At 49.8% G+C, this 15,367-nt stretch overlaps 6 protein-coding genes across 6 annotated transcripts; 4 read left to right on the forward strand and 2 right to left on the reverse strand.

Annotated features, from left to right (window-relative positions):
- Positions 1-851: 851 nt before the first annotated feature.
- SSH4 (SSH4 family protein) lies at positions 852-2,507 on the reverse strand (the record flags this gene model as incomplete). Its single annotated transcript, XM_043277229.1, has 3 exons — positions 852-1,618; positions 1,681-1,986; positions 2,045-2,507. 3 exons carry the CDS (start codon positions 2,505-2,507, stop codon positions 852-854), a joined length of 1,536 nt encoding a protein of 511 aa, XP_043135129.1.
- Positions 2,508-3,049: 542 nt separating this feature from the next.
- On the forward strand, positions 3,050-4,650 carry ACHE_30595S (aminopeptidase P family protein; the record flags this gene model as incomplete). Its single annotated transcript, XM_043277230.1, has 2 exons — positions 3,050-3,167; positions 3,260-4,650. The coding sequence occupies 2 exons, from the start codon at positions 3,050-3,052 to the stop codon at positions 4,648-4,650; spliced, it is 1,509 nt and encodes a 502-aa protein (XP_043135130.1).
- A 1,409-nt stretch (positions 4,651-6,059) lies between these two features.
- On the forward strand, positions 6,060-6,408 carry ACHE_30596S (uncharacterized protein; the record flags this gene model as incomplete). The annotated part of the gene is made up of 2 exons (XM_043277232.1): positions 6,060-6,328; positions 6,384-6,408. The coding sequence occupies 2 exons, from the start codon at positions 6,060-6,062 to the stop codon at positions 6,406-6,408; spliced, it is 294 nt and encodes a 97-aa protein (XP_043135131.1).
- Positions 6,409-7,443: 1,035 nt separating this feature from the next.
- Positions 7,444-9,823, forward strand: SEC63 (J domain-containing protein; the record flags this gene model as incomplete). Its single annotated transcript, XM_043277233.1, has 6 exons — positions 7,444-7,473; positions 7,530-7,614; positions 7,674-7,900; positions 7,976-8,633; positions 8,683-9,606; positions 9,666-9,823. The coding sequence occupies 6 exons, from the start codon at positions 7,444-7,446 to the stop codon at positions 9,821-9,823; spliced, it is 2,082 nt and encodes a 693-aa protein (XP_043135132.1).
- A 576-nt stretch (positions 9,824-10,399) lies between these two features.
- ACHE_30598S (putative allantoate permease of the major facilitator superfamily) lies at positions 10,400-12,205 on the forward strand (the record flags this gene model as incomplete). Its single annotated transcript, XM_043277234.1, has 4 exons — positions 10,400-10,918; positions 10,984-11,393; positions 11,459-11,872; positions 11,953-12,205. The coding sequence occupies 4 exons, from the start codon at positions 10,400-10,402 to the stop codon at positions 12,203-12,205; spliced, it is 1,596 nt and encodes a 531-aa protein (XP_043135133.1).
- Positions 12,206-12,820: 615 nt separating this feature from the next.
- On the reverse strand, positions 12,821-14,081 carry ACHE_30599A (Zn(II)2Cys6 transcription factor domain-containing protein; the record flags this gene model as incomplete). The annotated part of the gene is made up of 3 exons (XM_043277235.1): positions 12,821-13,673; positions 13,734-13,831; positions 13,884-14,081. The coding sequence occupies 3 exons, from the start codon at positions 14,079-14,081 to the stop codon at positions 12,821-12,823; spliced, it is 1,149 nt and encodes a 382-aa protein (XP_043135134.1).
- Between the last annotated feature and the right edge of the window lie 1,286 nt (positions 14,082-15,367).

Below are 15,367 nucleotides of genomic sequence, written 5' to 3' on the forward strand. Positions count from 1 at the left end.
GGTGTCTTTCTGTGTTCTGCGTTCTGAGATGATGCTGATAGTGATGAAAAAGTCGCCGCTGTGGCGCCGAGTTCTGCTATAAATGCGGCAAAAAAGGAGAAGCTGCCGTTGTGCTCGATGAGACGAGCACTTTATAATACACCCAGTTGGCCGCGCTAACCAGATTGCAGACCAACACAACGACGATGACGATTATGATGATGATGAAGAAGAAGAAGATGATGAAGAAGAAGAGGGCTGTACCCACCGGGCATGGGAGCCTATTAGATGACGGTTTGAATGAAACCGGTGCAGCAATGAACAGCTTGTGTCTATCAATCAGTGTCGACAATGTGGGATTCAATTCTGCCATCGGTGTAGGAGAATTTAGCATCTCGTATGCTGTGGCACTAGTTATCTGCGTTGAATAGCGCAATTGATTTCATCTTCAGAGGCCAGGCTAGAAGCTCATGAATTCGACAAAAGGCTATGCGAGCATACATGATAAGCAGAGAAGTGTAAAGAAGATAACCCAAGACCATCGTTGTCCTAGCCAGGTCAATATATATAGTTCCATTTTTTGATTCCCAAATGCCCCAGCCAGCTTACCGTACCGAGGTAAGATATATGAAATACATCATAAAAGCGCCAGAAAAGATAAGATGAAGAAAATATCCCCCAATCCTATATACGTAACATCATTTCAAAGCCACTTCCCATGTGGCATAACCCATAAAGCAAAATTAGCCAGAATCCCGCCCATGAAACGCCAGCCATGGCCGCTAAATCGGACGATAGAAAAGAAAGAAAGGAAAGAGCGCCAAATAACAGAAACAAAATGACCGCTTGTTGCACTGCAAAATCGCGGCCTTTCAGTGATTTTCATTTTCATTGTCGCGGCCTTGATTTTCTTGCAGATGGCGACTTTGGGTAGCCACGGCAGCATCGTAACTGGGTATCGGCGGATGTTGCGATGCATCACTGCCTCGGCGACTGCCCTCGGGGCTGGTATATTCAGGAGGCGGAATGCTATCAATATCCTCCTGGCTCAAAAGATGGGTACGCTCGTCATCTTCGACGTGACTTGATCCTTCGCCAATATCTTCGTGGGAGGGCACATGAGCCAGCTGTGCGAGCGAAATATCGGTTGGCGATCGGACGGGGCCGGGGCTAGGAGACGGCGCGATTCTAACAGTTGAATCAGTCTGGGCGTAATTGGCATTCTGGTAGACCCGATGAGAGATTTGCGCCGCACTCTCTCGACCAGACTCGAGCAAGATGCTGCCGTGTTCGCTTCCATACGGCGGGGGTGGTGCTAGACTGCCAGTCATCGGAGCCAGTCCCCATTTCTTGACGTTCGCCTCGATAAACACGAATCCCATCTGACCAAAGTTGACATGAACGGAGCAGGGGCCGTTCGCGCCGATTGTCGGAAAGAAATTGGGCACCTTCTGACCATGGACCACCTCTTCCATCTTCTTGCCATTGCGAGTGAAGAAAATAGTGCCTGACCGGGGCCGGTATCCCACACCAACCACATCACCTTGCGCGAGTTGGGGGCCATACGGGGTCGGAGAGAACGGTTGGTTGAATCTGCGATGACCGGTCGATAGGTATGCAACGGACGTTTTGTGGAAGCCTGAATCAAGAATAAGAAGTCAGCACATTTCCAAATGCGAAACGATCTTTGAATAAACCCACCTGGCAATCTGAACAACGGATACGGCTTTGTTGACATGCCAATACTGACTAACGTAGTCTCGGGCTTCTCAAAAACCTTCGCTTCCCAGTAGTAGACATCGTTTTGCTTGGGCACAGGAAGATTTGTCTGGACGCTGCATTCGGAATCAAAGAACTCAATCTCCGTCCGAGCTTCGACAAAACAGTTGGCGATTTCAAGTTCCGGCTGGAATTCCCATGCGGAAACACCTTTTTCTTGAATGGCAAGGAACTGAGACAGCGATATATCAGTCTGCATCGATTCGGGAGGGTTGGCATCGACGAAGGCTAATCCGAATTAGCATCCAGCGCTATCATTATACTATGTTAAACAAATTGAACTCACCTTTGGCTCTCATGTATTCCGACCGCGAAATATCATCCATAGTCTCCAAAGCCTCCGCCTCTTCGCGCAAAAACGCCTGTTCATCATCGTATTCACCCGGTCGCCCAATGCGATCCAAGATAATCCGACCACGTCTTGTATGCTTGAAAAAGAAAAACAAGGCCAAGATAAGAACCGCAATCCCCGCAGAGCCAAAGGCAGAGAGAATGCCGATCAGGATTCCCTTTCCGGTCGACCCGGACGAGTTGCCACTGACGGAGACCAGGCTGTGATCGCGATCGAGCTGCGCGGACACGGAACGAAGAACATTTTCGATGTTATGGGAAACGATTTCTGGGTCGGTATTCGGTCGTGGAAATGATGAGGGCAAGGGCGTGGGAGTGTTGGTGCTTAACACGGAAGTGGTGAGGGTCGAGGGAAGACCGTAGATAGCACCGGGGCCCGATGCCTCAAATCCCCGCATTGTTCATGGACAGATCGGGATTCAGGAATGATACTTGAGTGTTGTCGTATAGGGAAAGATGCGAAGTTGTGGAGAGGAGGAGATCAAACACAAGTGCGAGTTAGGATGGGATGATGGGAGGATGATAGAATAGTGTCGGAGTAAGAAAAGGCAGATGAAGAGAGTAGGGAGGATGACGCTGTGGCAGGGCAGAACGAAAAGGGCAGGACAAAAACGCTTGCGGCCACAGAACGGTCGCGTTCATTCAATCTGCCTTGGGGGATTCCTTTCTATATGCATGTCAGGCATTAAAATGTACTAAACAGACAACAATGGTTGTTTTTTGTTTCTTATTCATTGTCAGCTTCCTTTCTACTCCGTAATACTAATACTGTGCTGCATCATGAGGCTGAGGCTGAGGCTGACCGCCGAGGATGCGATCGCTATCAGTAGATAACCGGAGCTGACAGTATCACCTCTCTTACTGTTGCTCAGATTCAGCTATCTCTCTTCTTGTTTATCTATATTCAGGTGTATTTCCAACTGATACGTTTCCTATCAGAATGGGTGCGGTGTCCCATCCCCAGGAGACTATCCTGGCACAGTCCAATGTCAATATCCACTCCCTGGATACCTTGAATATCCGTCTAGAGATAAGCAACGGCCACAACAAATATCCAGGTTCGTGAGTGGCTATGCTATCCTGCCATCTTTATGTGTCTTCTTTGTATTGTGATAAACACAAAGACTACCCTGTAGACTGACGGAACTAGCAAAACAACATGCTCGCAAAGTCGCTGCGAAACTGGGAGCTACCTCCGGCCTGATATATCTTGCCGGTGAGCCCACCGTCAACTGGGGTGATTCAGACCAAGTACGCCCGTTTCGCCAAAGACGGTACTTTTACTACCTTAGTGGTGTAAACGAAGCGGATTGCTATCTGACTTACGATATCGAGACGGACCTCTTGACGCTATATGTCCCGAACTTCGACCTGCATCAGGCAGTATGGATGGGGCCTACCGTCACTAAGGAGGAAGCAGAGGCGCGATACGACGTACACCGGGTGTGTTATTTTGCTTCATTGCGGGGGGATCTTCAACAATGGGCAACCCAATACAATAAGTCGAGTCCCATCTATATCCTACACGAGTCACAGAAACCCGTCATCCCGTCTGCTGAGAATCTGTTGCTGAACTCAAAGCAGCTGCAGCCTGCGATGGACGCGGCCCGGGGCGTGAAGGATCACCATGAAATCCAGTTGATCCGCGAAGCGAATCGGGTATCTGGTCTGGCTCATCGCAAAATTCTCGAGACTATCCATGAGATGACCAACGAGGCGGAAATTGAAGGTTCGTTCTTGGATACCTGCGTCTCCCATGGTGCAAAGAACCAGGCATACGAGATTATTGCCGGGTCTGGTGAAAATGCAGCTGTTCTTCACTATGTCAGGAACGATGAGCCGCTCCAAGGACGGCAGTTGGTGTGTTTGGATGCTGGCGCTGAATGGGATTGCTATGCCAGCGACGTGACGCGGACATTCCCTCTGACGACGACTGGCGATTGGCCCAGCGACCAAGCCAGGGACATCTACCATCTGGTAGAAGTGATGCAAGAAGAATGCATCAAACGCATCAAGCCGGGTGTCTGTTTCTTAGATTTGCATGTGCTGGCACATGGTATTATGATCCAAGGGTTACAGAGGCTGGGCATCCTTCGACACGGGTCTGTGGAGGAAATTCGCCAATCGGGGGCGTCTGCTGTGTTTCTGCCACACGGGCTAGGACATCACCTTGGGCTGGAAGTCCATGACGTGTCGGAGCGGTCACTGATGGCACGCGGTGACAGTGGATTCTACGCGTCGGTCCTTGTTTCGTCCCTGACCCATCCGCCGTGCACGCTGACCGCCCCGGGATTGGAGGAAGGAATGGTGGTGACAGTTGAACCGGGTATCTACTTTTCTCGGCTGGCACTTGACAACGCGCGAAAGCAGAGACAGCTGGCGCGGTATATCAACCTGGAGGAGGCGGAAAAGTACATATCGGTTGGCGGTGTGCGCATCGAGGACGACATTTTAGTGACAGGAACGGGGTATGAGAATCTCACGACGGCGCCCAAGGGAAGAGAGATGCTAGAGATTCTCCGGGGCCGGATCGACCACTAGTCACCCTTTAATAAATGAGTCCTGCATTAGGCGACCGGAAGATGGGGCCCTGGAAGCTGCGGTAGGGGATAGTACCTTCCTGAAGAGGGCTAAGGCGGGAAGGGGAATTGGCGGAAGGTGGATAAGTCCGATGAAACTTCTCCATCGGACTTGTACACCGTAAGTGCACAGCTCTCGCAGCTGCCCAGCTGTCCCCAGAGGGTAGCCCACAATCCATCTGGATGGAAAATGCCATGCTTCTAGACCAGTTTCTACTGGACCAGCTCATTGTACTACTCCGTACCTGTCTTGTCTTCTACTACTAATAGTATGCACACCGCATACAAGTAGCGAGTACGTAGTCGTCTCCAGCAGCGAACACATGGACCAACCCGAGGGGCAGAGTATTGTGTGTGGTTTTTTTTTTTTTTCAGTGGTAGAAGTAAAGACGAGTCAATTGCAACCTTTTCTATCACTTTGACACTGACAAGAATGATATGATCTGGAATGTGGTCAGGATATCCAATAAAAGCGGCGCTGTGTTATGCGTGCTTATTTTTGCCATTGTGCGATCCCGATCGAAATTTACAGTACCTGTACGGTGAATTGTCATGGCCCGTCAGGCGCCGATCGGACCGTCCGGCAGGGACCACCTAAATGCGGTATTTTGGCAGACATGCAGGAGGGATCGGGCCGGCATCGGTGGCGTATGGTATGGTCATTGTATGGTCAGCAACGGGTAAATTACTGACGACCGGAGTGTGTGTCAGCCCTCCGATGAAACAGATCCAGTCATTCATCTTTGTCAGGCCACTATGGTACTCATTCTGAATAAGGAAATTAGGGAAAAGACGGGATGAGGTCATTTTGTCACAGGATTTTCTCAGAGGAATTCCTCAAATGGCGTGATTTTGACCTTGTGGGTGAAAATGGCATTCGTGATTAGGGAACAGCTATGACCACAATTGACATGATTTCTGACTAGATCTCGCCAATATTAAGCAATAGCTGCGCCCATGTACTCCGGAATACCTGCTCTTGGGTATTCGTGCTTCTAGACTGCAAGCTCACTGGTGGAACCACACTATTCCCTGGTGGAACCCGATGGTCTAAATTTTCTTTCGGGAACGACGGGTGATCGTACTGCACTGCGTATGGGTACCTTATTTGGCATGTCCTGTACATAGTGAGTCACACCACCCCTTTTGTGTATATATTCGGATCCTTCCTTCCTTTTCTCTCATTTCTACTTTTTTTTCCTCTTCCTCAATTCATCACATCCTCTCGGGGGTGTTGGTCACTCCTCTCTCAATGCGTCATCTCCTCTCTTTGTGATTCCTGTGATTCGCAATGCTTTACTTTGTTTGATTTACGATTTACGACAAAAAGAAAAAAAATTGCAACTATTCAATCTTCCTCCAATCGATAGAATGGGCCAAAGACACAACAGACGCCGTTCTCGATTAAGACCAAACCGCAATCGCAACATCGATACCTTCAATTCCACCCCGATTGACAGTGATCCCTTCTCGCGATCCCTCGCCCCGACCTGGCATTATGGATCCTTGAATTGGACGCGCGATCGCCCGCTGCGGTTTGAGACGGAGCAGTGTCGGCTTTTTGGTGGTGAACCCGGGGATGATGTTGGGCTTTGTTATCGCATGTTGGAATACTTTGGCGGTCTCGACTACATCGATTCGTAAGTACACTCTACTTTCCTCTCTTTCAACTGAACGACTTCTAACGTCGCCAAGTTCACAGTCGAGACTCCCCGGATGAATGAACGAAAAAGTTAAAAGTTATGCGCTTTTGTCTTCACGATGTCCTGATTTCGTCCTTCGATTTATGAACGAAAAAAAGAAAATCAGCAGCGAAAAAAACGGAACAGAATACAACCACAGCACCTCTCGATAACTTGATCGGAGAGGCCCACACTACATCCCGCCGATCGTGGCATCTACCGGATTCAATGGAACAACCAAGTTACGGCTTGTAGCAATGAAGATATCTACGGATATTGGATTGGCCCTAAAAAAAACTTGGCCATATGATTTCTGGTCCAGTGATTCCGCGTCTGCGCTACGGAGCAACAGTGTCACGGTTGCTGTTTCCTTTGGCTGGTTGAAATCGTGTCCAACTGATATATGGTTGTTGACACTTGAGTTCCCTGCAAAGTAAATCGGTAACTGGTGATCTCTGCGCTTCTGCTGTCAGCGGCGTGAGGATCTCTGCTCATGCCATGCTTGGGGTATCAGCCAATGGATATCTCTTGAAACATTTGACTCATCGAGAAATGAGTCTTCGGTTTGGGATTGTGAATATGCAAGCAAGGCGGGATCTTATTAGCGATAGTTATTCCTGTGACCGAAACCAATTCTTGTACTGTTCCACTTCAGGCCTACAAATAGCCTGACCATGATGGACACGCCTGTATAGTAGCAATTCAGCCACATGAACCATCATGAAAATTCTTCACATTTTTTTCTACTATAGCTAGTAGCGCGTAGTTTATTGTCTGGTCTGCCTTAAAAGAAAAACAGCCTTACTTAGCCTCAGACGCTAGCTGTAAAAAGCAGGCGGTGAGCCCAATTAAGGACACGGTCGATCACAAGTGGACGAACCTCCGATGCGATAATAATCTAAGATGCTGGACAGTTTCCTATATTCCTCTGTATTTTTGTCCGTCTGAAGGAGGACATGTTTGTGATTTTGATCATTTAAAAGCGTTCTCTACTCCGTTGAGAACAGTGGTTTAGTGTTGCTCATACTTCCACGCTACGGACGGGGCGACCGTCTGCTTGATTTCGCCTCATCATGTCGACAGACTACACTTATGACGAGCAGGTGAGTGACCCTTGATTGAACCTAAGCCAATATAGATAGTTAACTGATCATGACAGGGTCAATTCTTCCCGTTCTTCATCCTGACCCTCACCGGCCTCGTCACTCTTCCTCTCACATACAACCTCCTCAAACCCACCAAGAGTACGTGTCTTTTCGACTTCAGTATGGATGGACACCCAATTAACTGTTATGCCGTTTAGACCTCGAAAACACCGCACCACGGATAAAGTCGGATTTCACCCCTGAACATGCCGATCTCATCGAGGCCCAGAAGCGCAAACGCCTGCGCAAGGAATACCGGGTGAAGCGTATCATCACCGTGATCCTCGGGTATGCGGTGATGGCATGGATGGTTTACTTAATCATCGTTACTGCCAGATCGACTCCCAAGATTTGGGATCCATATGACATTTTGGGTATTTCAAGGGTGCGTGGCTTAGTCCCTCCGTCCGAGTTGCGAATCTATTGCGCGGGAATATGCTAATTCGGTCTCTTGTCATAGAGTGCCAACGAAAAAGCAATTTCGAGACACTACAAGCGTCTTTCTCTCATCTACCACCCTGACAAGATCCGACCTGATCCCTCCAAGAACGAGACCATCGAAACGCTTAACGAGCGATTCGTCGAGTTGACCAAAGCTTACAAGGCGCTGACCGATGAAGAAATCCGTAACAACTACATTCAGTACGGACACCCGGACGGCAAGCAGAGCTTCAGCATTGGTATTGCTCTTCCGAAGCTTATTGTCACCGAGGGATACGGAAAGTATGTTCTGCTGGTTTACGGAGGTCTGCTTGGTGTGCTTCTGCCGTACATCGTTGGAAAATGGTGGTATGGTTCTCAGCGGTACACCAAGGAGCGCGTTCTCGTCGCCAGTGCGGGCAACATGTTCCGGGAATACAAGGATGATATCACCGATGGCGGCATTGTGAACGCGTTATCTTCGGGAGCAGAATTCACTGAGACGCTCAAGGGATCTCGGGCAGATGCTGGCCTTGGGAAGCTTGAGAAATTGGTTTTGGCTGAAGGTTCTACGTTCCTCTCCTCTCAGGACCGGGAAGCTATCAAGCAGATGGATGAGTCTAGCCGAAGAAAGGCGCTCGCTTTGTTGTGGGCGTACTTGGGCCGTGTCGACTTGGAAGATGCCTCTCTTAACGGTGGTGGGTTCGATAATCGCCATTGCAATATTTTGATGCTAATTATTCATAGAAAAATACGAAGTCGCCCCTATTGCGCTGTCTCTGAATGAATCATTCCGCGCCATCGCACTCGCTTTCGGCAACCTTCGTCCTATGTTGAGCGCTTTCCGCACCTCGCAACATCTAATCCAGGCCATTGCTCCAGGCGCATCGCCGCTTTTGCAACTTCCTCACTTTACTGATGATGTTGTGAAGTCTGTCGAAGGAACTGACGCCAACGACCATCTCACTGTTCAGAAGTTCATGGACCTCAGCGAGGAGAAGCGGCGCAGTCTCACAGTTGGCACTGGTCTTTTGTCGCAACAGCAGTATGATACCGCGATCCAGGTCGCCAAGCAACTCCCTGTTCTTGAAGTCTCCAGGGCCTTCTTCAAGGTTATGGGCGAGAAGTTTATCACCCCCAGCAGCTTGGTGCAGCTGGTTGTCAAGGGACGATTTGTCCCCCCTGGCCACGCAAACGTTCCCGAAGTTAATCCCGAAGATCTTGAGGACGTCGACCCGGACGAGGACGATCTCGACGCTCTTATGGGCCGGAAACCCGCCAAGAACAAGGCCAACGGAGGAAAAACCGACAAGCTCGAGCCTGTGCAGCCCCCCCTGGCTCACGCGCCGTACTTCGCCCGCGATCACTCGCCCCGGTGGCACATCTTCCTGGCTGATTCCAAGCAAGGCAAGATGGCCGTGCCTCCTTTCACCTTCACTACTTTTGATAAGCCGATCGTCGATGAGGCCGGCAACCCGACTTTCGACATGCAAACTCTGAAGATGCAGTTCCAGGCACCTCCTGGGGTTGGAGCGTTCACTTTTGTGATGCACATGACCTGCGATAGCTACATCGGCCTTGACATGAAGCAGGAGATCACACTGCATGTCGAGGACCCGGCTAAGGCTGCTGCTCTTGGGGAGGAGGATGACATTAGTGAACCGGATGAGGGTGAGTTTCTGATCCCCTTGACATAAGACATAATAGATGAAAGCTAATCAATACACTAGACTCGATTGCCGGACAGATGCAGGCTTTGAAGACAGGCCAGCCACCCAAGAAGGCGAGGAAGCCGTCTGACTCTAGCGAAGAGGACGAGAGTGATACCGACGGGGATGCGGGTGGTGATACCAGCGATACCAACACCGAGACTGATGTGGATGATTGATTGCCATAGGAGGGATATTTTAACCATTTTTTTTTTCACCTATTCTGTTGTATGATGTTTTTTCTACCTCGTGCATGTAGAGGGGTAAGGGTTTATCATACCCCAGGGTATGGATATGCATGATCCAATTATCTTTTTTCTCTTTCCTTTCTTTGTATTTGAGACCGGGTTATACTGTATGCTAGCTAGTTTAACTATGCATTTAGGGAGTTTGAAATGCTTTACTTCTACAGCTCGGCTCCTACCGCCGGCGTACAGCCCTGTCAGCGTCAATCCCAGCGATCAGACTCCGACTCTGCAGGTGCGAGCACTATTGAGCATGAAGATTTTTTACTTGTGCCCTGTCAGAGTGGGATGACTGCCGCTGACTAGTCTATACAGGGAAGGCATCTTCGCCGTGACGAGGACCGTGTGCGATTCTGCATTCCCCCGCCGGCATAAGTGGAAGTGATATAATGCTTAGCAGCAGACTTTTTATTCACGGCGAACTTTGTCGGCGGTTTGCGTTGTGGGGGTATAAGAGATGGATTCCTCTCAATGATCGATTCAATTGCAATTGACTATGGATAATTGACAATGTCCAAATCCGCCCAAGACAGCCCCTCCCCGGCCATCGCCGAAACACATGCCTCCAAAGGCCCCGAACCCTCACGAACCCCAACCATAACAACAACCCCCATCAACCTCAAAGACGCCGACGACACAACTACCTTCTACAACACCCACAAACCCCTCACAAACCCCCTCCCACCCGCAGAGGAATCCCGCCTCGTCCACAAAAACCTGCTCTACCTTCTCGGTCAAACATGGTGGATATCGTTCCTCATCCATCTCGACCGCGCCACGCTCTCATCCGCGAGTACGATGGGCATATTCAGAGACGTGAAAATGACCAAGAACGAGTATAATAGGCTGTTTATCGTGTTTTATGTCGGGTACTTGGTGGCATTGTGGCCCGGGGCGTGGGTGTCGCAGAGGATCGGGCATAAGAGGTTTATCACGGGGTCGTTGTTTTGCTGGGCGTTGTTGGTTGGGGTGCATCCGGCTGTGAGGACAGGGAGGGAGATGATGGCTGTGCGGTTTTTGCTGGGATTGGTAAGTTATGCTTATACTATTAACCCTTTGGCACATTCGCATTCCTAGAGGCTAACGCTTAGTAGACGGAATCGCAGATTGTGCCATCGACGGCGATCCTGCATCAAGCGTTCTTTCCGCCGAAGAAATCGCCCTGGGTTCAGTTGTTGTGGTGGACGGCTGGGTCTCTTGCTAATGTCATGCTGACTATGGTCGCTTACAAGCTGATTAAAGATGATAATGCGGGAACGCTAATTGGGGGCATTGCATCGTGGAAATGGCTGCATATAATCTGCGCAATTGTGACATTCGCTATATTCCTGCCTTTGGTATTCTTCTTGCCAAATACGCCCGTTGAGGCGAAATGGCTGTCGACGGAGGAGAAAGTGCATACGATAGAGATGATCCGGAGAACAAGAGCAGGGATCGTGAATTCGACATGGAAATGGGACCAGGTCAAGGAGTGCTTTTTGGACATCAAGAGTTGGTTGTTCATGTACGCCCTACTCCCTTTACTAATTTGTCTGTCTGCGATTGTACGGATGGATGTTGACAGGATAGCTTCCACATGTTCTTCAACGAACTCCCCAACAACACCTCCGCCCAAACCCCCCTAATCCTCGTCGGCTTCGGCTTTACCCCCGCCCAAAGCGCCCTCTTCAACATCGCAAAGCCCCTCTGGGGCATGGTCCTAATCCTCCTCTCCGCAACCCTCCTCTACGCCACGAATCTCGGCACAGGATACACCTGCGCTCTATCATACATCCCCTGCTTAGTCGGGGGAATCATCGAGCTTTCTTCCCCGTGGTCGAATAAAGTAGCCCTAGTAGTCGGGACACAGATCTCGTCATTTAAACCGTCGTATCTGCTGGGATTGAATTGGGCGGGGACGACGACGACGGGTCATACGAAGAAACTGTGTCTTATGTCGTCGTGTATTGTTGCAGCGGCGGTTGCGAATATGATTTCACCGGAGTATGTTCCTTCCTCCCCGGCATCCAGCTGATATCAAAAATGGAATCATCCAGCCACATTGCTAATCATGTGCATGACAGATTCTGGCAATCAAAATACAGCCCCCGCTACGTCCTCCCGTGGTCCTTCATGACGGCCTTCTGGTTCATATCGCCCATGATGTGTCTAATCATCCGGTTTTACTTGAACCACCAAAACAAACTCCGGGAAAAGGCCCTTTGGCTGGGGGAACAGGGGCAAGAGCAGGGGAGTGAGAGTGAGGAGGACAGCAGGGGAGGATTTTTAGGGGATATGACGGATAGGGAGAATCCGAGGTTTGTTTATCCGCTTTAGGTTTTGTTTGTCTGAGGGTTTTAGTGAGTAAGTGAGGAATTGGGTTGGTTGTGTAACGTGTTCTATGAGGGAGGAGAGGGGTGGTTTGAATGAGAAGTAAATGTCTACTGAAAACTGAATAGATATGGAATATTCTGCATAGAATAAGGAGTTCATCCTTCTCTCCCACATAATTTACATAAGTTGAAACAGTGTAGTACATACAAGAAATCACCGCTTAGGGCATAAGACACAATAACCTCAGAACGATTTTGCACAATGTCCAAGTTTTCTTTCATTTTCTCATATCTCATATCCTAACCAGGGGTATGGTGGTATCTTAAAGAATGAACATAGTGCAGACAGAACTCCCGAAAACATGAAGCGAAACCCCCGAAATCAATATCAAGAAAAAAGCAAAAGGGGTATCAAACCCGGCCGGCCATGCCATGCAAACCATTGATGTGCGATGGTGGTATCTCAACGAAATCAATAATCAAATCAGACGAAGTGAAATGAAGTAAAGCTAAGTCCAGCAAAACAAGTCGTTAAGCGTAACTCGTAAGTCATGTCTATGACACAACAAGAAGAAAGAAGCAAAGTAAAACAAAACAAGATAGATAGACACATGTACAACTACCTATCCAACGGGAACGTCCAGCCCGTCGCAAGAGCAGCATACATCGGCTGCTGCTGCTGCTGCTGCTCCTGTAAAGAAGAAAGATGCTGCTGATACGCATTCAGAATGTCAATCGGCAGACCAGCTGTCGCCGTCTGAGAGTGAGGCCGAGGCTGAGAGTGAGGGTTGGCATCTAGTCCCGTGGGCAGCATCATCGGGGGATGGATGCGCGTGTTCGGGTCTTCCGCGTAGTATATGTACGGAGACGCAAGAGGGGCGTCGTGGTGACTGGTTGCTGCGGAGGGGAGCGTGGCGCTTGTGCAGGTGCTTGTGCACGAGGGGATGTCATTGCCCAAGCTTACCGTTGTGTCTAGGGAGAGACGCGGCATTATCAGGCCCGATTGTGCTTGTTGTTGGTGTTGTGGAGCGTGGAAGCCTGCACCCGAGTATCCGGAGTACTGATAGTTCTGCTGCTGCGGCTGCTGCGGCTCCGCCTGGGTAGTCGGGAGCATGTCGACCTCCCACTTGAACGGCTTGTGCAGAGACTCGACAGGGCTGCAGATGCTCGACGGCGGCTGAGGGGGCGTCGCAGGCTCCGGGGACGGATCGGTCGTCGCGCCATCGGTCGAGTTGCTCGAGAGGTACCGTAGATACTGCAAATCCTCGAACTCCTCGCTCGGGTCCTCGGGACTTTCTTCGGCTTGTTTGATGAGGCCCATTCGATCGAGGATGTCGTGAGTTAGCGGGTGGCCGTCGGCGGTCGTTTGTAGGGGTTCGCCGGGGAAACAGTTATTGTCGACGCAGATTCTGTGGAGGCTTTGGAGGCCTTTGACAGACATGGATAGGCTGGACTCGAGGAGTTCGACGTAGCTGTTGTTATGCTGTTAGTAAGTTACTGGGTTTATAATTCCTTGGGTTTGGGAGAATTACCCCTTCGAGTATACTCTCGTCTGGGTAGCCTTTCTCTCGCGGAATAGACACGGATGATTATACGCGGCGCAGCGGTTACAGGGCTGCTTTCCATCGCACTTGATCCAGTCAGTCTCTGCAAAGGCTCAGGAGAAGAGCAGAAGTACTAACCTTGGTCTTCTTGATCCTGCACCGATCACAAGCCTTCAGGACATGCTTGCGCTTGACCCGGAACACGCGCTGTGGCTTTTCCTCCATTTCCTGCTGACATTCCAGCTCTGAGAGCTGTGTTACCGCAGTGAGATTATACAGATTCTCTGGTAGACCGGGGATGTTCGTCTTGGGACGGAGCTTTGGTTGTCGGGGCATCGGTACTTCTGCTGTAGCCGCTGCGGAGGAGTAACAACTGAGAAAAGATAACGAGGACGAAACTCTTCAAATACGAAACTGACTCGGTATGCGCAAATGAATTGACGGCAAGACACCAAAATTTTGAAGAAAACAGAGGCTGAAGTACTTTGACGAGCAGGTGGGGGAGGGGTTTTTTTTATAAAAGTACAACAAGGCGGCTCGGACTGATATCACTCCTTTCATGCCAAATACCGAAAGAAAAAAAAGCTGCAAGCCCCGCATAAGCAGATCCTTATAGCCGTGTCTCTCTGTCTGCCTGTCTAATTTTCGTATACTACGCGATACCTGCCAGTGAGTGACGTGGAAAAAGCTCTGGCGGCTGTGACAGGTACATACATACATGGGCATACTACTACACCGCAGTTACAGGGAAAAAAATGCCCCGCAAACAAAAATGCAAATACTGTACATGATTGCTGCCCCACGCTTCTCTGCTTCGCTCTAGGGCTGCTGACACAAATGAAGCAGAGGGGGGATTTGCCGTCAAACGGTCCGAGCCGATAGCAAATGGGCGGGTCAAAGAGGACCGGACAGAAAGGACGACAGTGACAAATACCCCGGTCGTTTGGGCAGCGAGGGACAGGGTCACATACATTTTCGATTATCGTCACGCCGAGGTTTGCGCTGCGCTGTGCAATGACAGGAAGTGTCAGCATGGCATGGCTTTCTGGTCCAGTGACCATGTGGACAGGGATTTGCCGCTGGCCATAACTCTGTAGAGGCTCTTGTCGGTGAGCATGGCAAAATAATAATACTCATAATAATTCAATCTACTGGACGGCATTGGGTGTACAAGTACATGCTACACAGGTAGTCCCTAATCACTTAAAGTAAAGGCCACGAGCGCGCGCTATTACGTTCTGCCCGGATGAAACTCGTCCGATATTCAATTATGTGCTTCTCATGGGCGAGCACTGCAGAAGGATTGATGTAACGAGTCAAGCATGGGATATGTGGCTGGTATGGGTACATGGCATATGTGCAGTGCAGATGAGGGGTCACCATAACCCCATTTTTCCAACCCGTTTGTCTTCACGCATCTAACAGAGAAGGAATCACATGAATAGCGAGTGCTGCAGTACTTCCTTTGTCCGTCTCACCTACTTGTACCATAGATACAAGGACCGGGTATCTCATTAACCAGTCGCTGAGGAATTACAGTTCGCCATGACTTGCAAGTTGTACAGTTTGGTTGGTGACTGGCTGGCAGATGATTGAGTATTCTGTATCAGACTTGACATCAT

This window comes from Aspergillus chevalieri, chromosome 3 (assembly GCF_016861735.1).
Source record: "Aspergillus chevalieri M1 DNA, chromosome 3, nearly complete sequence".
NCBI classification, from domain to species: Eukaryota; Fungi; Ascomycota; class Eurotiomycetes; order Eurotiales; family Aspergillaceae; genus Aspergillus; species Aspergillus chevalieri.